General features: G+C 40.7%; 1 protein-coding gene across 2 annotated transcripts in view; it reads right to left on the bottom strand.

The window, feature by feature from the left end:
- Positions 1 to 3,953: 3,953 nt before the first annotated feature.
- LOC139927984 (rho-related GTP-binding protein RhoN-like) overlaps positions 3,954 to 25,675 on the bottom strand; it is a 33,926-nt gene continuing 12,204 nt past the window's right edge. For both annotated transcript variants that reach the window (XM_071920316.1, XM_071920315.2), the window contains exons 3-5: positions 12,985 to 13,094; positions 9,405 to 9,539; positions 3,954 to 5,043 (exon numbers count right to left, since the gene is read on the bottom strand). In XM_071920316.1, the coding sequence (XP_071776417.1) occupies positions 4,789 to 5,043; positions 9,405 to 9,539; positions 12,985 to 13,094 (500 nt within the window). In that variant the 3' untranslated portion in view covers positions 3,954 to 4,788. The remainder of the gene's footprint in view (positions 5,044 to 9,404; positions 9,540 to 12,984; positions 13,095 to 25,675) is intronic.

Below are 25,675 nucleotides of genomic sequence, written 5' to 3'. Positions count from 1 at the left end.
CCTGGTGTTGGTGCTCAATGCTGCTAAAACAGCTACAACCCCAGACTTCCAGGTCATGGTCCAGCCCTACACGCTAGCCCTGCCATTACCGGCTGCTTAGATTTCCCTTCCCTCCAACAACCCGGTTATCGCTCCGCCCAGACTCATCTCTTCTCCCTGCTGGCTCCCCAGTTGTGGAATTACCTTCTCACTCCAGTCAGGAAAACAGAGTCACCCCCCCCCCCCCCCCCCATCTTCGGTCGCAGGCTGAAAACTCATCTCTTCAAGAAGTACCTCACATCACCCTCTCCTGACTGAATTATGTCTCCTCTACCACCTTCCTCCTCTACTTGGTTTAATTTGCTCTTACATTGGGAAAAAAATCCATTGTACCTGTAGCTGTTTTTCTATTCCTAGCACTTGTCGTTTACATGTTCATCCTCTAGTCACAGGAATATTGTAATGGCACTCACCCAGGCTCACTCTTGGTTGCAATCTAGGAATTTAAATTTATTCTACTGTTGCAGTTATTGTTAAGTGGCTCTGGCTAAGAGTGTCAGCAAAATGCCTAGTGTAAAAGGTAAAGTATAGCATGAGATACATACCATTTCTACTATCATTTGAACTCGACCACTGACGAATTTATCAATTTGAACTCAGCTTGGCTATACTGTCATTGTAACACCTAAAGACATAAAGATGGATTATATAGCCAGAGATGCTATGTCATTTTTGACAGTGGAAAATATTCTATTCGCCATATGAGGGTCTAATGATCTTTTTTGTCATCATCTCAGATCTCATACCTTGCTGATCATTTTTTAATTCATGTTGTAAGATACCTGTTCCGGCCACACCCCTCTCGGGGAAGTGGGAGGGCTACTTGAACTATCGCATATGTTACAGCAGATGTTTCATTGTTCATGGTCATCTTGACACCAATCTGTGAAATTTTACCATCACCTGACATTGTTTATTATGATTATGATGATTATTGTATTGTTTTTGTATATATTATATTGTTGTAACTGTGTTGTAAATGTTCGGTCTTTGAAGTCGTCTGCAGGCACTACATTAGGTGGCTGTTGACTTGAATGTCATTGAAAGCCAGGTGAAGCAACAGGGACAAGCTGATAGAGATGAATGTTTGCTAAACATGTTTGCTCACTTTAGCCGAAGGCTAGAAGGACTGCAAAGTGACATCATCCATGCTCTCCACAGCATCAACAAGCATGCTTCCGCCAAGGCAGTGGCTGACCCAGTGCCTGAGGCTTTGTCGTTGTAGCCTGCAAATCTTTCCCCTGATTTGATTTTAGGGCTGCAATGGTTATGCAAAGCTAAAGTGCACAGTATTGGAGTTGTGAGTACGAAAGTCAAATGTAATTAGACCCGATTACATTGACAACACAGCCAGTAGGCTTATTCTATGATAATGATAACGATAATATAGAAGATGACCTCGTACATGGATCATAAACTTTGAGGCACTATATTGTGAATTACACCAGATTAGTAAGTGAGAATCATTATCCATGATTCTGACCAACTAATATTAACACCACTAGCACAATGTAATGAAATTAATACAAAGTGCAAACTATAACTAAACTCATAAAAATGCAGTACTAGCAGTGTATTCCTTCTGTGTGGATGTCCTCTCCTTGACTGGAGGTCCGCTCTGGTCTTGCCCCAGGCATGTGGTGCGACCTCACACTCCCTGCATGGCAACATGGCAGCGATGCTGTGAAATGTCACTTTGCCGTTGCTCACAGAGGCAGCAAGTTGCTGCGGGGCCTCATCTGTGGCGGTGGGGAACGAATGGAACGAGAGTTACAGTTAAAGGTCAGAGCACAAGGTTCTGCAGATTCAATTCAAACAACTGTTTTCATTTTTGAATATCAGGGGCTTCTGTTCACAGAATATATGATGTTGCTGAATAGTTCTGAACTATTTCTATAAGTGTGAAGATAATACCAGCGTGAATATACTATTTTTTTTTTTATTACAATAGGATGTGAAAATTAGCCTTAGGCTGACAAATACAATGTGGTCTGGTTTTGTCAACATCTCATGGACAAAAACACAAACCAAACCCGTTTGAAAAAGCCAACATGGTCATGGCCCTCTCACATTGTCCTCACCCAATTCATTTGAGAAATATGTGATTGATATGAGTTGTACATGGATGGACGTTCAACACTACATATACAGTATATTAAAGCTCACTTCCAGTCACAACCAGTTACTCATAGGATCCTCTGTACTGTAGAGGAGGGTAGGTCATTCATAGAGATGGAATAGCATTGCATTATAAAATTATATGGACATAACACTTTTGGAGGGGTGACATCAAGCACAGCTTGAAACTTCTAATGCCTGATTACACCTTATAAAAAGGTAATTATGAAGATGTTGCCATTGATACAACTGTTCTGGTGAGAAAGAAAGGGCATATGAAAATTTAACTCTAATTTACTCTTCTCTGTAGCTCGTACACAAGGGAGCCTACATGTAAAGGAGTTTTAGCAGCTCCTCTTGTTTGGAACATACAATTCTCTTATTGCAAGAGAATTACAATTCTCTTCTCTTATTCTCTTATTGTAAAAACAATTAATATCTTGCTGTTTTGTCTGCTGCGTGTACAGCTTACCTATTGTAGTTGTGAAGTAGTTTAAAGTTGCAGCAGGTTGGAGAAAAGCTATTTTAATTGGTGTACAATGGCAGGGGCCATTCATTATTCTGCCCCTCAATATTGCAGCTGCCTAGACCTACTTTCAATTGCTTTAGTAATAGATTAGTGAAAAAAGGTTAATAAAACAGCAAATAAAGCCAGCATTTTAATCATTTAAAATCATTTAATTTTTTTTTCAAACATGATCAGGATTACACTTCAAATTCATGTCATACTGAATGCCAAGGTGTGCTATCATTCATATTAAAGTCTTCAAATTAAAGTCATAGACCATGCAGGTGTCGACGCTGCCATGGGGACGTTATGGCCTCTGTAAACCCGCCTGCCAGCACACTCTTATTTGTCATTGCCTCAGAGACTTGAGAGAGATGATAAGCATTATTTACTGACCAGGGAGCCGAGGGACTCGTCAGTGCAAAGCAGACGACCATAGCATTACATAGCATCAGCACAGAACGTGACGGCTTAGAACACACTTAGAATTCACAACAACAGAAAACTACACACCATCACATAACCAAGGAGTTGTGTTTGTTTGTAAATTTGTGGGGTTTTTTCTGCAAGCGAGATGCCTGCTTATTACCTTGGAATTGGAATTGAATAAATTTCATGTTGCTTTGACTCTTAAATTAGCAATTCCAAATTGATTATGTTAATTATTATGCAAGCCTTTTCAAATAGGCCAGATTTTGGTGTCTTGTTGTTTCTCACTCATTGATCATGGAAACATTTGGTTTCATGGGTTTCAAGGGTGCATGTTGCAATTTGTTTTTGCTCGCTTGCTTGCACTTTGTGTTCTCTTGTGATTGGCTATTTATCATTTTATTATTTTATTATATGTTATTATTTTATCTTAAGTTATTACACATAGGGTCTCTTGTGCGTGGGGTTGATTTATTGTTTTTCATGTTTTCCTGGCAAAGTTAGTGTTTGCAATGTTTTTTATTGAGCTGGGGCAGTGTTTAACTGTGAATGTGCTGTTGATCCAGTTTGGAAACACTGAGTTGTCTTTTTCAAGTGAAATGTTCTATCTTCCCCCAACAGAAAGAGCTTTTTCAAAGAGAAATGTTCTGTCTTCCTCTGACAAAATGTTCAGAGCTGGGAACTACTCTCCTCTCTGCTCCAATGAACTGAAATGCAGTTAGAAAAATTCTGGCCAAGACAAAAGTATGAATCAAAGATGGGCTCCTCTTCAAGGAAAGCAGTTTAAATACATTGAAGTTTCTGACCGTGTTGGATCATGGCCAAATGAATATGTCATATATTAAAAACTTTCCACCACTTAGCAGAGCAAGTTTCTTTTATTTCAGTATCACATGTACAGTGTAACAGTCACCCCCCTTTCTCCCTCTGTGACTGTACTTCCCAATGTAGATTATCAGAACAATATTAATTTCACAACACTTCAGTATTATGTGGTGAGTGATTATTCAATTCTAAATCTTAAAAGCACTTGTGGTTTAGGAAAATTAGTGTCATCTCAGCCCATTAATTTTTGTCTATCTAGACTAGAAATCTTTCTTTTAAACTGATTATATGAAGTGGAACAACAATGTAATTCCCTGACATTTACGGGTAACTGAACAGTTTGCGTGCATCTTATTGTGCTTCATTTACTTAAACACTTATAGAGAGAATAGCATTTCAGAACAGGAAACAACATAATAGAGGTCAAGACCAGCTCCCCTTACAGCTGGTTCCTCATCTTGTGATATTTCAAATGATTTTTTTTTTCCTTCTTTCTCCATTCCCCACATTCACTTTCAACTGTTTTCTGTCATTCTATTTCATTAGCTAGCCAACCCATTGGCGTCCATGGTCACTTTGTCCATTTGCTCAAGTAAATGGGCTGAAGAAAAATAGTCGTCGCCACTACAATGGCTTCCCCTGATGAAAACAGGGCCACAAAGAAAAATAACAGTGAGAGCTTTTGTCAATGATGGACAAACGATTCCTCAAAGAACTCCACAGTATAGCATTCTTTGTTGTTTTCATCACATTGTCCCTTTATGCAGTGCAAAGATTTGACAAGAATTAACCAATAAATTAAGTTCATGTGTAGTATGGTACATGATGTCCATCTGCACACACATTTGGGTTGCTGGTACGCTCCGGCCCTACATGAGCACGCAGCTTTTGGCCCGGTCCTTTCTAATGGCAGGTGGGTGCTCGTGAATCTCAGTCCGGGGCGGCTGCTGAGAGACCCGCTTGAGGCCGCGTCGCGAGCCGGCGCGTTTGAGCTGAGGCCGATGGACGCGGGACACGGACGCCAAGGTGGTGACGTGGAACACATCGCGGACGCTGTTCTCGGAATATTTGGCGGTGCACTCGGCGTAGGCCACGGCTCCAATCTGCCTCGCCAAATTAGTGCCCTACAGAGAGAGAGAGAGAACATCAGTCTGTTGAGTGGACAGAGAAACAGTAAAGGCTCTACAACACTGAGAATGGGGGTTCAAAACTTCAAGCACAATTGGTTCATGACCGGGTGACTCAAGTGCTGAGAGCTAGCAGTCCGAGCCAACTATAAGAAACAAAGAGGTTGTGTGTGTGTGTGTGAGAGAGAGAGAGCCAGGTCATGTGCTTTTTGTATCCTTAAATGTCCTTGGACCATGTTGAACCTTTGGAATACATAAATCCTGTGTAAATTGTAATGTAATTCACTGAAGGCATATAAAGCATTTACATAACATAACATTTGGTGGACGCTTTTATTTTTTTCAGTACCATGAGTGCAGTCATGCATACACAGTGGACCTACAACACTGTTTTGAAAAGCGCTATAGAAATCAAGTTTATTATTACCATTTATTACCTGCCATTAGTTTATCTTCGCCTAGCTTTTGTTGCGTCTTAGACCATCACACTCGGTCATGTAGATGCTTCCCTCTCAAGACCCTACACTATAAGAAGTATAGAGAAAGCTGAGATCCTCCACACAGCTATGAAATATTCAAGGCCTATCTGTGCAACTGCAAAACTCAAACGTAAAAGCTGAGCTTATTCCCAGCAGTGGAGAGCACCATCTTCAATCAGGGCCACTTGAACTTCAACGAGGCGCTTTCATTTTGCTATACTTACCTTTTCTCCAACAACTCTGACGCTGTCTACTTGGGTCTATCTTGTAATAAGACAGGGGAACCTAGGTACAATTCCTATTGATTTAGCCGATCCTTCTTTAGGTCTTTTCATAGAAGAGGCACAGCAGGGGACGGGAGGCTTAAATAGCACCTCTCTTACTCAGTCTTCCTCTGTGTCTCTATCTCTGGAGAATCTCGCCTTACTTTGCTCTTTCTTTGTTGAGAGTGTCATCAGATGCTTTCACTAACTTCATTGGCAATGAAATACCTACACTCTGTGACAGCATAGGTGTTCAGTCATCAGTGTTAGAGACATGCCATGCTGAGGAAATATCTACCAGCCAGACAGGGCGATATTATTCCTCCTCTATGAAAAATATTAAAGGCTTGAGCTGTCTAACTAGGGAGGCTTTATTTTTGCACTAAGGGAAATGTTCCAACACTTCAAGTCTCAATTTTGACCTTAAGCAGATTACAGCAGTAGGCACAGAGTTCATCAGCGGTTCTTTCTTGTGACTGTCCTCTTCCCCTGGGGATCACATCAGTTGGCTGAGTGGCTGGAATTTACCAGTCCCAGATTGCGGCTATTTGATTTGCATTAGAGGCAGGGCCGTCCTTTGAATGGGGCTCATTGAGGACAGCTCATAACTTTTGCGAGTGGGACTGCTTGGTTCTGAGTTCACAATGCACTATAAAGTATAACTCTGGCCATTTTCAACCCCATTTCCCCATCTCATCCCATCAATTCTGACCAAAATCTTGTCAGCTGTTTCACTAGAGAGCTACTTACATCTTGCTTGGCAGAGTGCCAGGCTCTCTCATACAGTCCTATAAGGGACTGCACTCCAAAAATCAACCCCAAATGCACCCAAAGCATGTCTTTTTCAACACATTGCTCACTCTGTAATATGGTCACTCTGACATATTGCTAAAATATGTAAATGAAAATCTAAAGTCATGCCTTGCTCATACAGTTGTCTCATTAGTTGTTTGTTTACTCTTTGTTTGTCCTTGTTTACTCTTTGCTCACCAACTGTAGCTCCTTGTCTACAGTACATGCACCGCTGTGTAAAGAAGTGTAAAATACACAGGGAAAGTTGTCAAGTCATGGATGAGATGGAAATTAAATATATACATGTCTCAGTACAGAGAGAATGTAAATATATTGGAAAAGACATGCTGTGTATCCACTGGCCTGTTAGGACTGTATTGGAGCTGCACACCCAGCCAAACAAGATGTAAGTAGCTCTATAGTGAAGCAATTGACAAGATTTTGGTCCGACATGAAAGGAATGGTGGGAAAAAGATGGGAAAATAGGGTCCAGTCTGAAAATGGCTGGAGCAATTATGCTTTAAGGAGAACGTGTGGATGTTTTGGTGTAACCAGAGGGTTCTGTGGATTGGGAGCTAAATCAGTTTATGCAGATAAACTAATTTGAGATCTTGATGGACCAATTTTGATGCTGTTACTGACAGGAAAGTCAAGGTTGTTACCTTTGCTTTCTGAGAGGTATGAGAAAATATTAATTTGTCAACAAAGGGCTGCTATGAAGGGGGAATTTACATTAACATGAAAATAGGCTATTAAAATTCATGCACGCCATTGTTCATTGCTCCAAGACACAAACAAAACAATTGTATTATCGCACATCCTACTGTTTGTCTCCCTCATCATTCAGTTCCAGCTCTTTTATGCTCCTTGTGTTTTCATATTTAGGGAAGTTATGATCAGAACCAAATGTCATCTTCAGAACTCATTTTCTGAAGTTTTGTTTATGCACAGATGGGAGCAAAACAATGGGCCTCATTTGTCAAGGAAAATACTATTAAATCTGTACGTAAATCATTGTTACTGTGGGCAAATGAAAATCACTGCTGCAGAAAATTACACAGAACAGAGTTCAAAACATTTGTCATGCATGTTCCAGATATTATAATCTTATATAAATTAATTTTTTTCAATATTTTACACATAAAAGGGAGGAAGAATACAGAAAGCTTTCGGTCTTAAGACATCAGAGGACACAAAGCAAACATGATAGGCAGGTCTATACCCATACAGACATACAAACCCATTCACATCATTAGCTGTATGCAGGACACCTGTGTGTACCTACATCAGTGAGGCTTTAGGGAATTAAAGATATCTGCACTCGTTTTCCCTTCAGAAGAAGCCATTTGCTGCCATTCATTCTTGTACAGTATGAAAAACAACTTCCACAGAGCAAGATAATCCATTGAAACCTCAATTCAGTTATGTCAAAGTTTCTGTTTTATTGCTATTTCATTGTGCCTGAGCTGAGTGTTTTCATATCTCTGCTGACTGTCAATCACCTGACACCCACAGGAAGAAATGGAAATCTCCACTAGGAAGTAATACTTCAAAACGTGTCGCCTAACAAATTTTATGTTTTATTTATTCACAGTCATGTCTTCTTATTTGTGGTGTCTTTGTTGACTTTGACAGCAGTTGATTTCAAGCTAGGTTTGACACCATAAAATCGATAAAAAACGAATAAATGTAAAAAAAAAAAAATCTAATTACATGTGGCATGCATTGCAAATGGATCTCTGCTTCTTGGGGCAAATGTAAACTAGGCCTAGTAAGAAGTAAGTGGGCTATAACTCTCAGTGACACCAGTATTCTCCTTTAAAAACCATGTGCATCCACTATTATCCCAGTGCTGCATTTGTATGGAAGAATGACCTTGCAAATTCTAAATTTCAGTTAAAGTAATGGATACAAGAAATCTATGAGAGATTTCCCTGTTTTTCTCTTTGTCTTGACAGATGTTCCAACTGCAGAAAATGTAATGTAAGCCTTTGCAGTGAGTCTGCATCACTGGAGCTGATGGATGATTGCGCAGTGAATTAAAAAAAAAGGGATGCTGAGTTGATAATGATAGTTGTTTTGTTCCATATATAAGAAGAAAATCTGCTCCAGCTCCAGATTTTACATGCTGATGACGTAACAAGTTCATGTCTTAGTTTTCTTGTCTCTATCTTTAGGGAGAGAGTTCACACATATTGACTGGGCTTTCATAGGAAGAATACAAACAAATTATCCTTTAACCCTTGTGTTGTCCTCGTGTCAAAAATGACCCGTTTCTGAGTTTAACAGCAGTGAAAACCTCCTAAATTATTTTTTTTCTGCATGAAATTCAATGACTTCTCCTGGAGTGATCTTACAATTAGAAAAAGTGAAACATTTAAATTTTTTATATTTTTATATAAGCTGTACACTATCAGGGTACAAAGATTGTCTTTGGGTCATTTTTGACCCGACAGTTATTAAATCAATTACAGACTAAATACAATTTGATAAAACATTTATAAATGATTTGTAGTAACTATGAACACTCTTTTTCTCACGAGAAAAATGGTTTCCTAGCAAGAAAAAGAGTCAGGGGTGCTTCAGTACTAGTCCACTTATGATGTATATTTTACAGTAAAACCGTACAGCACTGTACAGTGTACAGTGGTGTACACTGAATAAATACAGAATACCTGGACCTGGAAAATAGATTTTGGGTTAAAAATTAAATGAAGAGGCTTTATACTAGGAGGGACAGTGAGACCGGATCATTTTTGACCCGAGGACAAGGGGAGCATACAGAATATGAAGACATCACAAGGGTTAAGGCTGCACTCCTCACCTGTTCGTGGGTGACAGGAATGAGTCTAAGCTTGGAAAGCTCCCTCAGTACGTTGAGGTCCGTCCTCATGTCCAGCTTGCAGCCAACCAGCACCACCTTGGCATTGGGACAGAACTCCTGGGTCTCGCCTTGCCACTGCGGATCAATGGAGAACCACACATCAGTACAAATCACATATGGATAACCAGAGGGTAACATGGGTCACAGCCTGTATTGATTAAACTTCTGCTGATCTGAGATCTCTAATTAACAAGGTTGAGAAGGTTCCTTTCAAAACGTAACCTGTTACAGATGATTGATTACCTGCTTAAAATTGTAATCACTAACATCATCCACTATATTAATCACTAATACATTCTGATTACTCTGTTACCTTTGGATTACTTCACCATCTATAGAATATGAGGGTAAACAATTTATTCCAATGAAGTGCTTATCGTATCATCTACAGCCATTATCAACAATTAGTATAAAATCTTATATTTTTGTATCTGTGATCTCACAATAAAAACAAACATTTTCCATTCAAACATGGCTAGGAGAAGTGCAACAATAATCTCCAATTTCTCAAGAGGATCTGCAATCTGATTACTCTGTTTTACACAGTGACTGCAATTGACTGCATTTATACTCCAGCACTTAACTAGATTCACAGTTATGGGAAAACGTTTTAACTAATTTTGGTTTTGCTTTGGTATTTTAAGTTAAAGTTTGCATGATCTTCCATATGATCATAAACCTGGGGACCCAAGAACCCACTGGACAGTTTCAAAATGTCGGTCAATCTGAAAATACGACAGCTTGTCTAAATGTCCAACAAAAGTACATTTTTGAAAAAAGAATGTGAAAACCTTGATAGCTCAAGGGCCCAGAGCCAAAGGACATGCAGCACATTACTAATTATAAATCTATGGAACTCGACATGAATCACGCTTCTATCTGAAAATCTGACATAGGAATCTCCTGTTTCCATGAGTCCATGAGTCACTTGACATGACAATCGTGCGACATGGAAACAGGCCTCAACAGAACAGGGTAGGACGGAACAGAAAAACAATAACAACACAACACTTTAATAATATATGCCTGTTCGGTTTGCTACAACATGAGCTCACAGCAGCACGGAGCACATGGACATAACAAATGCCAGTGTGTACCATGGGAGAAGACGCAGTAAGAGACAGACAATACCCATTAGAGACTACAGACATGACTTGAACTATGAAGAGTCCTCTCTCTCTCTCTCTCTTTCTCTCACTCTGTCTCTTTCTCTCTGAGATTCCTTTCATTATCTCCTCACACCATGGCACAGCCAACCACTTTGAGCACTGTTTCTCCATTTGTTCTCCATTACAAAGGGATCCTTTCTCCCAGATGCCTGTGTCACTGTTGTTACGGGCTGCAGCACGTTGTGCTGTTTTGCACTGTGAGCTGTTGCCTTCAATAGGCTTCTCTACCAAACAGTGTGCGACTGGTGAATGGCAACAATTTAGATGAGTCACAAAGGACCCAAGGGATGAGCGACTTCTTGTTTGTGTTAATGTAAGAAATGGTAAGAGTTTTGTCCTAGATAAAGAGCAGAATGCGAGCTGTCAGAGCTGCCACTCTGATTTATCAAACGTTGAAAACGGAGGCTTAGTATTTTTGACACAATTTCAGTAGTAAGAATTTCATTGAAGAAGTTCAATTTGGGAAGCGTTTTAACACCGTTCATATACGTTTCATCCGCAAATAAATGTGTCATAAAAGTTAACACTTTTACAGTCAGGGAAGGTAAGTGCGTTATCAAAATACCCAGATCAAAACACTATCAGGTTCCTAAGCTCGTGTGAACAATATAAGCAGTGTGTGTGTGTGTGTGTGTGTGTGTGTACAACAACACTCTCTGGTGCAGTATTGTTATTATTGTATTTCCACTACTGACTCCTGGGTGCTACATCCAGCAGCAGTGAAACGATGGTTGGTAAAACCCGAGATTGCAATTCCACTCCCTTACATAATCAGCAAATAACGTGTGTGTATGTGTGTGTGTGTACGCGTGTGTGTGGCTGATGCTATGCCAAGTGTTTGTAGTTTCTGTGCAGCTTCTGGCCTTTGGCTGCCGTCAAAAAAGTGACAATGAGAGATCCAGTATGTACAAGTCAAGGATCTGTAGCAGCCTTGAGGGTTAAGTGTAGTGACTGCCACATCACGACTCTCATAACCCTCTGCGCTTCATTCACGAGGAACCCAATACCCCCATACAAACCAGACAGACAGACAGACAGACAGACAGACAGACAGACAGGAGAATGCATGGGAGATGAAGGTATGCATGCATGAAGTCAAGAAAAAAGAAAAGGCTGAGAAAAAGTTGCTGGATGAAGAGCAAGGGTTGGAATGAAAAAAAGGTGAGAGCCGGGTAGAGAAGGGGATAAGATGTTAGGTAGGGGGATGCTAGATAAGAGAGAGATACAGACAGTCTAACATGGGAGGTTTAGAGGAGCGATTGAAGAGAGATTGGACTGAAGAGAACAAAGGATACAAAAAAGGAAAAAGATAAGTGATCCGGAGTCAAGGGGTATTTTTCTAGCTTATAGAAGCAATGTTGAGGAAAAAAATTGCCTTTCTATATAAAAAGGAGAATTGGAGGGCGCGAGAGTCGGTTAGGGGAGGAGGGCTGTCAGACATGGCAGTGTGAAGAAAAGACGAAGTAGAAGTGCTATCTGTTTCAAGGCCAATATTTGAGGAATGGAATGGAAGCGCGCAGAGGGAAAATAAGTTTTCAAAAAATGCCGTAAACGGAAACAAAGACAACACACAATTGGACATTGCCACCACTGAAGCACTTATATTCAATGTCCAAACACTTGTATCTGAACGCTTGGGTGTGAGTCCATCTCCCCCCCCCCCCCCCCCCCCCCCCCCCCCCCACACACACACACACACACACACACACACGTCACTTTGGCATCCTGAGCATCCATTGTGAGAGTGGTATATTCATCACTGTTAACACGGAATAATCAGGGCATCTCATAAGGTCAAGGTTCAAGTTGGCTCTCAAGTGGACCCCCAGAAGATGTGAGACCACCATAGAGACATGAGGGTTTTTGTCTCGCTTTGATGATGTCATCGATGAGTGATGGCGTTGACAACAGGAATGTTGGAACACTGAAAGGAGCCGCCGTCGAACGCTCCCACGCATTTGATGCTCAACGCTCAAACAGCTCTGTTTCGTGGGACGGAGAGGTGAACACCAGTGGTTCCCCAAGGTTTTGGAAATGTGACCCAGTGAAAGCCCATTCTTTAGTGTTCCCATTTGTAGATTTGCTATTTTCTGAATTGTCTAAACTATATAGATAACCATGCTGCAAACTTAAAGTGGCTGTTCTATAGTATGTTGATGGTCAATCCTCTCTCTTAGATTATGTTTTTCTCAGCTGTGAAAATTAAGAGAAAATTTAGATTTATCAAGATAGTCACTCACACAAGAACAGTTTTAGTAGGTCTGTCTGAAGGCAAAATGTACCTGAAAAACTTAGACAAATTTGGCCAAATTGCACAGGATCACGTTCACACTTGTTAATCTGACACTGACCTTTTTCAGCACGCTGTCCAGCGTCTCCGGACGGCTGATGTCAAAGCAGATGAGCACAGCATCCGAGTCTGGATAGGCCAGCGGCCGCACGTTGTCATAGTAGGCCGAACCTGTAGGCAAAAACAACACACACACACACACAGACATGACCAAAGGAGTTTTATATAATGCAGTTTTAAATTTTTTCTCACCACATGACTCATTACAGCGCACCTTTGGCAAAACTAGATGTAATTACCATGCACTAACCCACTCTGTGGATGGCAGTGCGTGGGTGTAATTCACGGCTGTTGAAATCAACAGAGTGGGCCTCATCCACAACCCCTGGTCTATAGCCTGACAGTCTTGAATACGTGAGCAGATAGACATGTGACAGTGATATAATGAATGGCTCACACAAAGCATCACCTGGTATTTCAGAATGGCATTTTTTTTTTTTTTTTTTTTTGCAGGGGGCCCAGTGTGAATTGAGCATTGTGACTTGGCCCAGGGGACACATTCCTGCCCAGAGGGGACAACATTCCCCCTCCAGCACCCTGATTGTCTCCTATACTGCATTCTTTTGTCACCATGCACAAGGCTTTGGCAACTTCACAAAAATCTATTCAAGAGAGAATGCGCGTAGACGAGAGTGACTTTCAGCCGCTGTCACACATACATACATACAAACATGCAAACCCAATTCACAGAGTTTAAATCCCCAATTCTTCTGAAAATAATCCAACTTTTAAAGTAAAACACACTGACGCAGACGCTTCAACTATAGCGAGTCGTTCCACTTTTTAACCACAGTTCATCAACACACCTGGAGGCCAACATATGTGTGCAAGACAGGGAAACAAGCGGCCAAATTCCTAATTTGACTGTTGTGTTGTCAGAATGTGGCCTCAAAGCAAAACACATAAGTGCGTGTGTGTGTGCGTGTGTGTGTGTGTGTGGTCGTGTTTCTATGGTCAAAAATGTCAAACTAAAGGCCACAACCTTTCTTTCCCCTGTCTTTCTGACTAATTCCTGCTCCTGGGGTTCACACATACACACACACACACACACATTCACACACAAATGTACCCACACACACCTTCACAAAAAACCCTCATAAGCCCACGAGGGACAGTGCCCAGACCCCAAATCAGTTGCCTGTATCCTCTCTCTCTCTCTCCTGCCTCACACACACACACACACACACTCCCACTCACAACCACATTCTCTGTCCCTTTGATTTAATTTCCGTTTAATTTTTCCTTCTTTGTGTTTTAGCATTTTATAGCTGCAAATATATAAACTAACCACACACACACACACACAGACACACAGCAAATGAGGATAATTAATTCAATGAGAGGTGAAGGAAGCTGGAGAGAGTTGAAGCGAACCCAACAGTCCCCATAAACCACCCATGGTGTCCTCAGCTTCCACACACACCCACTGGCAGCAGCGAGCAGCGCCACCAGCTGCAGCTCCGCTTCACACTGTGTCGGCTTGACTTCTGCATCAGAGAGCAGCTGCGATCATCTTCAGCGTTCAGGTTTTCCGTCTTAGCTTTAGTCTAAATTTGATACACCCACAGGAGCAGTTCTTCTAAGAGCATTGTAGGATAAGGGCCCATTTTCAGCTGATTCCCTCTGAATGTTACCGACACAGTGTAGCTTTACCTTTAATAACCTTGCAAAAAGTTTAGGAAGTTTGTGCCCGTGCCAGACAGCCGGTTCAAACGGCAAAGACAAACGCATGGTGTGAAGTCGAAGAAAATTACTGTCAAAACAAGCGAGCGCTGCTGAAACCTCGTCTTTTTAGCTGCCGTTTCATTCTGAGTGGAGCGACAGAGATCTTAGTCTCAGCCTACCTGATGCCATGCAAAGTCTATTTATGAAATATCGCTGGGCCAATCTGGGCAACACTATGGGATGCCGTAAAAGAAGTCATCATTTGCAGAGCTGCTTAGTTAGCACTTTTGCAAGTAAGCCAAGCCTATATAGGCTACAGCTATGCAGAGTAATGTCTTTTGGTCAGCTGCTATCATTAGCGCTGCTGCCGACGATTGCAAAATAACAAATGATGTATCTGCCCACCCAACTAATACTGCTACACATATAGAGACCAACCCAAATAAAATATAGCTTAATTGTTTCTGATGCCCACATCTGAACACAATTTTCTGCCTCTTAATATATCAGATGTATAGAAGGCTGGCTGGCACCGGATGTCATTATGGCTTCCCACCACAAAGTCTCTAATTGGTTGCATATGAAGGCTTGACAGCCAACAGAGATGTGTGGCAGCCATCACCAATGAAAGGCAGGAAAAAATCTCAACATCAACAATAATAATAACAATAATGTGAATTGTGTGTATTGTATTACGTTCATAATTCATGCTGAGATATTTTTCCTTCTTACAGGCTTCTTAGATATCACAACTCAAACATTTTCTATAAACATTCTGTAGGGGAAAACGCAGAAAAACAACATTGATTCAAGTGACAGCGGATAAAATGTGAGTCAGCAAGGGTTTGTTGCCAGGTTTGCCTTCAGTTGTCCTTTTTTGGGTGTTCTCTGCACAAAGGCTCAGATTCAGCCAATTAAAGTACGTTCCACACAAACTTTTCCCGAGGCGAGGAGTAAAAATAAGCATAGCAGAATGCTGAATAACAACTTGATGAAAACTCCATTATGCCTTAATGTAATTTTAAAAAGGGATTTTACACAGCTTTCTGTTGCTGTTTTTTTGTTTTGAAGCAGAAATAATGGAGGAGGAAAACTATTCCCCATAAAAGCCGGGACACATTACAGTTGCAGACAACAAAATGGCTGGCAAATAAATAAAACTGACAGATACCTGCCAGCTTTGAATAAAAGTCTTGTTAAATCAAAGTGTGTAAGGCTTTTGATTTGTGTTATTACACATCCCAGCCACACATAGGAGGTGTTTCTAATGTTATCAATGTTTTCTAACGTTCCAAACATAACAGAGAAGTGCTGACAGTGAAGGTCTGGGCCGTCATCCTGTGTGAAGCATGGCACGGCTTCACTACTGATGCTCAGAAATAAGAATTTTAGGATCAAAGTTTGTTGGTTTGGTGACAGCAATGTCTGCAACTTCATATAATGCTATCATACTATACTTCAAAAACAGTAAATTAAGAAATCATTAATGCCTAAAATGAATTCAGCTGCACTAAGCCTCAAAAACGTGGTATTAACATAATCCTGGGTAACGATAATGCTCACTTGCTCCTTCCCAAGAAGCACACACTCACATGGGCGTGCACACACACACCCACCCACACACACACACACACACAAACACACAAGACTGCAAGCCAAGCTCCAGTCTCAAGGTTCCATGACGTGAACTGATCCATGTTCAGCACTGGAGCAGAAGCTAATGTTTATTGATCTGTTCGGCTTTTTGACCCTCTCTGAGACCGGTACTATGATGCCCCCCATGGGAGGATGCCTGCTGTTCTGGCACAGCACAATGAAACTTCAGCCCATCTGTCTCCGTCTAAAAACCCTTTGATCAAGAACAAACTCACAGAAGATGCATCAGCCGCTGAAATACTGCATTTATTGTCTTATCTTAAAGGAGAATACTGGTGTCATTTAGAGTTACACTCATTAAGAGTTATAGAGTTATTATTTCCTTCCATTTCTTGCTGTGGGTCTCAGGTGACAGTAAGCAGACTGTATTGATGTGTGAAAGCACTCAATGAAATAACAATAAAAGAAACTTTGACAGAACCAAATTAAACCTTCATGTTTATTGAGATGGATTATCGTCTGTTGAAGTTGTTTTTCATGCTGTACAAAAATGATTGGCAGCAAATGGCTTCTTCTGAAGTTAGGAGAACGAGTCTTGATATCTCTGACTACGCTGACTGTGTGCAGACACCAGCAGGAGCAATGTCAAGGAGAGGGGCAGCCTAGACCACTGGCTCTCAATGTGGGGTCCGGGGACCACCAGGGGTGCTTGAGGGAGTTCCAGGGGGTCCCCAGCAAATTGATGAATTGTTAAACTTCACCATTATTTCATTTACAAGAAGTTAACACAATTAGAGAATGTAGAAGAATGACTGTTTTGGTCATAGTTTCACTGCTATCTCTTTACCTACAATACAGATAGTCATGGAATTCTGGACAAAATCATATCTAACAATAAAAATATTCTCAGATTTGAGTCTGAGAGACAAAATCTCATCAAATGGGGGTCTGTGGCCCTAATGTGGACTAAATTAGGGGTCCTTGATATGAAAAAGGTTGAGAATCACTGACCTAGACGATTGGCAAAAACACCAGTATTACCCTATAAGGACTTTGCAAGCAAAATAGTAAAATACCTACCTTTTTTGTGGATGTAATCATCATTTTTGAAACACTTTTTTATGAATGGATGTATAACACTTTGACACGAAAGGCTTCAGTTTTAGTATGGTAATAATCTTCATTGTTTACAATAAAGCAACTGTAAACAACAGCAGAAAAAAACAATATAAACAGGCGTTTTTTCTGTATCCTTGTTTCTAGCAGCACTATCTAACGGCGGCCTTCCCTAGTGAGCACAGGTTACTTGTGTTTATAGTTTCACTGGCAAGGGGCCAATGAAATGTCAAGTAGTGTGTGTGTTAGATGTGTAGGTGCTGCATACAGTTTGACACAATGATGCGCAGGAAAATTCTACATTCTGGGAAACAGCGATGCCACGCTGTGACTCCACATGGGGTTGTCATATATTTGATGTCTGATGCTAACAAGAGTTGTGTTTCTGTTTTTTTCACTTGTCTGTTTGGTTGCTGACAACAACACACTGGCAGCATGTGTTGCCCATTCCCCATTGTTTTCTTATGTAATCCCAATTTAATGCCATCATTTTTAACAGTTATCTAGCCTACATTTATCATGTAATGAATCAGGTAATGTGTTCTGAATTATGTCCTTTTGTGAGAACTATGCAAGTTTCTTAAATGCGACTCATATTTCCTGACAAATGGAGATGGATAGAGTGTCATATTCACGGACATGCTTTGCAAATTTGGAATAATTGAACCAAGCGAGCCGCATCATCAGAGTTCAAGACACTGAGGCTGTTTTTGGCATGAAAGAAGTGGCCAGGCTTGTAGTTCCTGTTAGTGACATATGATGCTCCCTCTGGCTGAATTTTTAGCCTAAGAAAACCCTGAAAGCAGAGGTGAGAAGAGACCAGAGCCGAGCACTCCTCCTGACACAGGATAGGGAGTTAGAGCATATTATATCCTTATATAATTCACCCCCCCCGAAAAACATTTCCCTGATCTATAACATTGTTTGACTATGTAAATATATTCCAGACTGTACCGCAAAAGCTTAGAGGGATAGAAACTTTTTATGAATTAGAATTTCTGGATGAACTATCCTTTTAATTAGCACCCTTAGGCAGGTTTCTTAATTAAGAAACAAAGGGAGGTATACTATCTGTTCGATGCTCATATACAGTAAAGGTAAATCTAGTTTGTGGTCAGAGATATCTCCTTTTTTCTCCTTTTTTCTTTTTGTCTCAAGTTGTAAAACTCATTATTAAACCCACATCCATTGTTGTCTGTTTGAAAATCTCCTTCATTAGTCAAGACGGAAGCTCCAAGGTGAGCGATAACAGACAATCAGACTAGGTTTCAGAGCCGGAGCGCTCCGTGTTCACGGCTCTGCATGACTCAAAAGAAATGCACCCCATCACATGTTGTTTGCACACAAAGGCATTATTAATCATCAGTTGATGTGAATCATCATTCTAATTCTGACATCTTGGTCTGCTGACTTCCATCACAACACGATAAAGTTCATTAATATTAAAAACCTTGTTTGTCACAGTCGTGCCTCTGTCACAAAAGTGTGTCTTTTTTCATGTTTTCACCCAGGTCTATCTTCCTGAAATACATCCAGGGGGGGGAATGGCAGTAAAACCCAACGTCATTAATCTCTATATTTTTTTCTGCCACCACCTGAACACAGTGAAATAATGCCCCCCACAGGGATTAAGTATTGTTGATACACTCTTGCCGAGGGAGAAGTGGGCCCAACATGACGGTGGTGTCTAACGGAGGAGAAACAAGCCTCAACCTGGATGCTCAGATGCCACCACAGTGATTATCATACAGTAATGGAGTCTGCTCACTAGACACACACACCCTCTCAGCGTGGCTAATCACATAGCGTACATGCATGCACACACTTTCAGACGCCCTGCAGAGCAGACACTGTCCTCCTCTCTCTCTCTCTCTCTCTCTCTCTCTCTCTGTCTCTCTCTCTCTCTCTCTCTGTCCAGAATTAATTCAAATTTCAGTGCTCTACTTCCTTCTAACATGAAATGTGTCATGCCTGATATCTTCTTTTTTTTTCCTTCCTTATCCCGTTTTGTACACCGTATTTGATTAAACTGAGCCGTCCATTGAGGTGTAAAGATAAGATAAATGGTTTTCTTACATTTTTTCTTACAAACTGTTGATTTACATTCTAGGCACGTAGGAATATATATAGCTGCTGTTGGGGTTAGGTTGAGGGAAAATCTACTACAGAAAATGTGTCAATTAATCATCAATAGCGATAGCACATATGAGTATATACACTCTATATAGAGTGAGTAAATATAGATTATATCATCTGTAGAGTAGAGCTGTCTTGATTTTTTTTGTCTCAAGTGTTGCAAAAACTATAGCATTCACAGACTGTTTGCCTAGACTTCTCAATGGAAATAAAATCTTTAAATTGTTAGATTACATGCTGGCGCAACATAAATTCTGCACCTGTGAACTGATGCTTGGTATTTCAGTTTGGTTTAAGTTCTACTCTCTGGAAAAAAACACGCCAAACGTCCTGAAGTGTATTATTATAAGCGCATTATGAGGATTTTCATATTATAATTGTATCAGAAAAATGATATGAGTGTGACAGGAGAGTTTCATTAGCTATTGTAATTCCATAAAACACTCAACCTTTTTGCACACTGTATTTTGTATTATAGTTTATATATATCCTGCTTTGATAGAAAACGCTCATGTTTACAATATGATTATGATTATGAACACTTAACGTAAAGTGTTACCAAAATCTCAAACAATAGCATGCCCACAAAGCTCAAGTAGATAGGTGTTTAGGTCAATTCAATTCCATGTTTAATTCAATTTTATGGTGGAATTAAACATTGTAAGATGTTGTATGTGATCCTATTTCTGTGAATAGACACACTGCATAAATATGGCCTACCTACACATTAAGTGTAAACACAACAGGTATTCATCTAACTGGAGTACACACTGCTTTTTGTCATGCACATTTATGTCTTGCTCTTCTTTTACACCAAACAATAGCCTGACAATCGCATCAAAAGGCAAATGGTCTTTACTCAGCGTGCTTATCCCTCCACAATGCAACAATAGCTTAGGGTTTTCCATGTTGTGTGTTTGTGTGTATTTGGTAAATGGCTCACTTACACCCATTACATCTCATGAACTGATCTGAACAAGTCCGCACTGTGAGTCTTCTACCTACGGTGTCGTCTTAAAGTAGGAATCATTAAACTGAACTCCCTGCTATCTGGGGCGTGGATGAAATGTGTGAGCTGAAGTTGTCTGATGCAATCAGCCACAAGGTCCTTCAACAGGATTAAAATTTCAATCCGGAGCAGAGGCTAATCAAATTACTCTAGTCTGTCTCAAGTGTTTAGATGAGGTTTTTCATTTAGAGTGGAGCTCGGTGACTCCTAGTAACAGATTAGCAGGCTGCACTTCAATGTAGCCAGTGTGAGAAACTCTACGTGAAGTTCTGGCATATTTCTAACAGCTCAATGGGCACAGAGGGAGCCGCTGCCAGTGAGCACAGTTTTGCCTGAAATCAGCAGTAACCCCCGCAGGATTCCCTGAGATTAATGACAGAGGGCACAGACTGGCATCTGGGCATCTCCCCTTAGCGTTAAACCTCCCATCTCCTGTTGTGTTTTTATATGCTGTCAGCTTCAGCGCAGCCGTATGTTCCGCCGCCGCACGGCAACGATAGAGAACGTCTGAACCTCCGATCAAAACATCTTGTCCAGTAGCAGGAAAACGTCTCGTCCAGCTGCTCCCACCCCACCTGACAGATGGTGAAGCCAACAGAAATGAGGAAACTAATAAGGGCGTTTTCACACTGTAATAGTCCCAACCAGAGTTTGCCAGGCTGTTACATTGTATTGTTCCAGTTCGTTTCACATTGCCTAATATCAAGCGGACCTATTGGACAGATATGATGGTGGGAGTGCAAAAAAATCGAACTAGAGGGCGTTTTCACATTATAATGGTACACCATATATTATTCCGGGGGACTTTTAATTTGGCGACATAATCCTCTGCGATGTGTCGGATGTACTTCCGCTCTGGGGCAGCCGGTAGGTTTCTCTCTAGCTAGTGAGATTTCAAGGCTTAAAATCTATATAAGGAAGGGTCAAATGACTTGGGGAAAGTATAGACAAGACAGAAGAACTCCCCTGTCAACAGTATGTCTGCATTAGGTGAGTGGGAATACGTTCGTTTTCGTAAAATACTGACGAAGAGGCAGGTGTGACATTTTGCACTTAAGAAAAGAGTGTCTCCCTACCGACGGTGGAGAAAAAAACAGAGGAAAGAATATCGTTAATGACTCCGCGGTCGCTACTGGTTAGGCGATTACAATACCGACCAAGCTAGGGTCATAATCTCTTTCCTCTTTGATGTAATTTGGCTAAAAACAATCCAAACAATCTGCTGTGAGCCAACAAAACATTACACACATATCGTCATTTCTTCTTTCTCGTGAGTCTTAATCGAAATTGTTTTCACATCAGAAATTATCCGTACCACAGTATACATGGAACAGGACCGAGGCCTCCCGTTTTTGGAGAAACTTTTGCAAGTTTTTGGTCCGCACCCGAGTCTGCATGGCGTGTTCACACCTGATCCAGACTTTGCAAAATGTTTGTAAAATCTGGACCAAACAATGTAGGTGTGAAAGCCTCCTAACAGACCAAAATCTACTCAGAAACCTGGAACTGAAAGATAAAGTTGCAACCTGTATGTGTATCACAAGTTGTATATGTATATTAAAGTGTTTACATGCACATTATAATCCAGTAACTTTGGTCAAAATATTTGCTATCAGTTACAGTTTTACTTCCATTTTTCCATCAAAAAAATCCAGTAGGACTTTCTGCAAACATGTCTCCTCAGTCAAAATTTTATCATATACTGCTCCATAGTGGTTTTGTCATTTCCTCCTTAAAGGAAAATGTTCCAATACCCCCTTTTATTATTGCAGTAATTTATTAGAGTAGTAATTAAATACAGACACACAATAACTACACAGCTGTTAATAAGCCATACACAGCAATAACTTGCCCACTTTGCTTGGGATCATTCGTGTCTAAGTAACAGTAAATACCATTTACTGAATATCTGAACTGTTGTGTTTTATACTGGATCAGCTGGATAATATTGTATTTTTATGTTCACTTTTTCCATAATAAACCAATATCGATTGGCTCCCGGCTCATGCTGCTCAGTATGGGATCAGTGAATCCCTGCTGATGTGTGTACCACCTTATAATGTAATACAAGCCATTTGTTAAAACAAGGATCTTGAAGTGTGAAACTAGGAAACACTGGTGTTTATATCCTGATTATATCACAGTGCTGCAGAAACAGAGTCAGCAGCTCCACAGCCTCAGTCTCACTCAGTAATGGCGAGGGTGAGGAGGGTCGAATGGAGTGGTCATAGCTCCGTCTTGCATTATAGATAAGAGACAGAAAGGGTTTTAAAGTTCCCTGAGTGGATGGATAGACCCCTTGAGTGCCCTCTCTATGTGTGTGTGTGTGTGTGTGTGTGTGTGTGTGTGTGTGTGTGTGTGTGTGTCTAAACAAATTATTCTACAAAATCGAACTAGTTTTTTTCAGTCAGCATAATATAATGACTAATCCATTACGTTTTGGCCCAAAGTCTAATCAATGACTGATGGCAATCAATACAATTCCTCTGTGTATCCACTTCAAAATCTCTGTTTCTATATTTCTAAAATTCACAGCCATGCAGTGCTTTTGAAAATGATTGTCCCACATTATTTAAGCTTGGCATGGGCTAATCTAAATTAACTGAATGTCATTGATATTCACTTGATTTTTTTGGTCTTTCTTGAATTAGGAAAATACTGATTTTCATAGCTAAGACAGTCCAACCCAATTTAAGTTGCATTTAAAATATTAGTTTTAGTAAGATATTTTGTTTATTCTGCATCAATTGATATGAAGTAGAAATATTCTTTTGAAAAAGGGATTTTGAAACATGCCATGTGACAACAGATGATTGGTCAGACGTTTGGCCAAAACGTAGCGGATGGATATTGATTGTAAATGTAATACAAACAATATTGGAGAACAGTTAGGAAAGTCACCTTTAGGAGTTAAGAGTTAAGGTTGGTGAGTTCATGACTCATCCAGACCTCCTGGCTCTCTAAGACAGACCGCTCAGTTGCACATGCACCAGTGGCTGAGAGACAGACAGGGAGTCTCCTGGGAATGACAATGGAGACGCATCTAGGCCATTGATTTTCAATGTACCCTGGGCCTTCTAATGGGCTCCATGAGCGGGAGTGAATCAGCCCACGTTGACTGGAGCACAAGCTCGCACCCTGCAAACCTACTGACACTCGCTTTAGTCTTCTGCTGCTTTTCCACTCCACTCACTTTCTCCTATTCATAGCTTTGAGCACTTAAAAGGGAGCACTCCACTTCGACACTCGGACACACATTCCTCCAACTTAGATTCTCTCTCTCTCTCTATTTATTTATTTTCTCTCTCTTCTAATCTCTCAAAGCACTTTCTCACACACACTCACACACGTTTTGCAGACAACCCCAATAGCGCTTGGACTAAAAACCCATTTCACCGGCATCGGCACTTCTGCCCATAAAGCCTCTGAAACGCTCCAACACACCGAGCTCTTTTCTCCACTCAGTTTTGTCATGGAGCCAGGTGCCACTCACACACACAGACACTCTCTCACAGCACATCTGGGTAGGCTTTCAAGGAGCCAACATGTAATTGGGGTCATAAAAGCTGCTCATGAATGAATGATGGATTGTTAAGGCTATCCCAGCCACCGACTCCCTCAACGGAAAGGATGGATGGATGGATGGATGCAACAGGGTTTTTAAAAGGCAAACAGAGGCAGTGGTGTGTTGCAGTATGCAGCACTGATATGGGACAGAAAAGAGTGTGTAGAAAGGGCGGCTGGAGTGTGTGTCTGTATATCTATATCTAAGTCTACGTCTGTATCAATGTGTGTTTCTGTGCATGCAAACGTGTGTGTGTGTCCGTGTGTGTTAAGACATGCTCTCACTGGCGTGTCAGGCCTCCGGTCCTTGAGGAAGCATCGCAGAAAGTTGAGATTAAACCTTCAAAGTTGCACGAAAGTCCTGAACAGGAAGACGCCTGGGGGACAGAGTTCAGGGAGACACACCTCAGTACGTTCCCTCCTTGTCCGCTGTGTTTTTAGACATGACACTGCCGGTTGAGCCTGTTGTTTTATTGACTCTTGCCTAATACTTTCACACGCTCGACTGTGAAGCCCGGATGTTTTGGAGGCTTGCTTTTTTGTGTGTGGCAAGAGTATCCTACAGGGCATGAAACTACTTTTTTTTCCATCAGCCAGCCACAGACGCTAATGGATTTGGCAGCAACAGTAGATGTTACAATAGAAAACACAGGTTCTAAAACACTGGTTCTTTATCTATAGCTAGTAGAATTGACAGACTTACCAGCCGCCACAACATTTACTAGTGGCTAGAGCTAATTTCACACCCTGTTATCCTGGTTTCCACGACAGGAGCGAAATGGTCCTGCTCCAGAGAAGTGGCTAATTATTTTTGCTAAAAGTCTGAAGCCGCTATCAATGGGGTGAATTATACTAACACCAAAATATAGTCATGTAAAATCTACATCTTGTATGCTTGCCAAGTCTTAGAAGCCACTAGATGCATTAAAGTCAAATATGTCCAATCTTAACCATGGAGTGAATCAGTACATCCAATCCTTTGCTACAACTCGGCACAATAAAATCTGATCTGGGACCTCATTTCCAAAGTTGTACTTGGATATTTTAGTCAGCTTGATCCATCATTTTTCAAATTGTTTGTACCCGATTCAGAAAAAATGACTGCATGGCCTGATAACATTTACATAAGGCTTCACATGTACCATCCATTTAGAAATAACCTCACTTCTGAGCTTCAGTTTCCCAATGTACTCAAGCCTTTCACTATGGTGCAGAGTGCTTTATTGTAATAAATCTCTACATGCCTTACGTCTTTCATATGTGCACACACCATTAAATAATTATATATAATATAATTATTTATTATATTATATAATTTTTTAAATAATTTTTGTATAATTTTATTATTATTTATTATTATATAATTAATAGTATATATTATACTTACCTAGTTTTCTAAAATGAAATTTGATTGTGCGACATGTTCGTTAATAAGTCCAGATAATGAACTAACCTAAAGGTCACGCTCGAGTCTTTTCTATTCTACTTTTTGACCTTTCTGAACCTCATGTGAGCAAACTGGTTGATAACAGTCCAGAACAGATGCTTGTGAATAGTGAAATCCTCAGAGACCGAGTCACAGCAGCTCTGACTCACACACGGTCCT

This window comes from Centroberyx gerrardi, chromosome 20 (assembly GCF_048128805.1).
Source record: "Centroberyx gerrardi isolate f3 chromosome 20, fCenGer3.hap1.cur.20231027, whole genome shotgun sequence".
Taxonomy (NCBI): Eukaryota; Metazoa; Chordata; class Actinopteri; order Beryciformes; family Berycidae; genus Centroberyx; species Centroberyx gerrardi.
The sequence above is the reverse complement of the archived record's forward strand: the minus strand, read 5'-3'. Positions and strand labels throughout refer to the sequence as shown.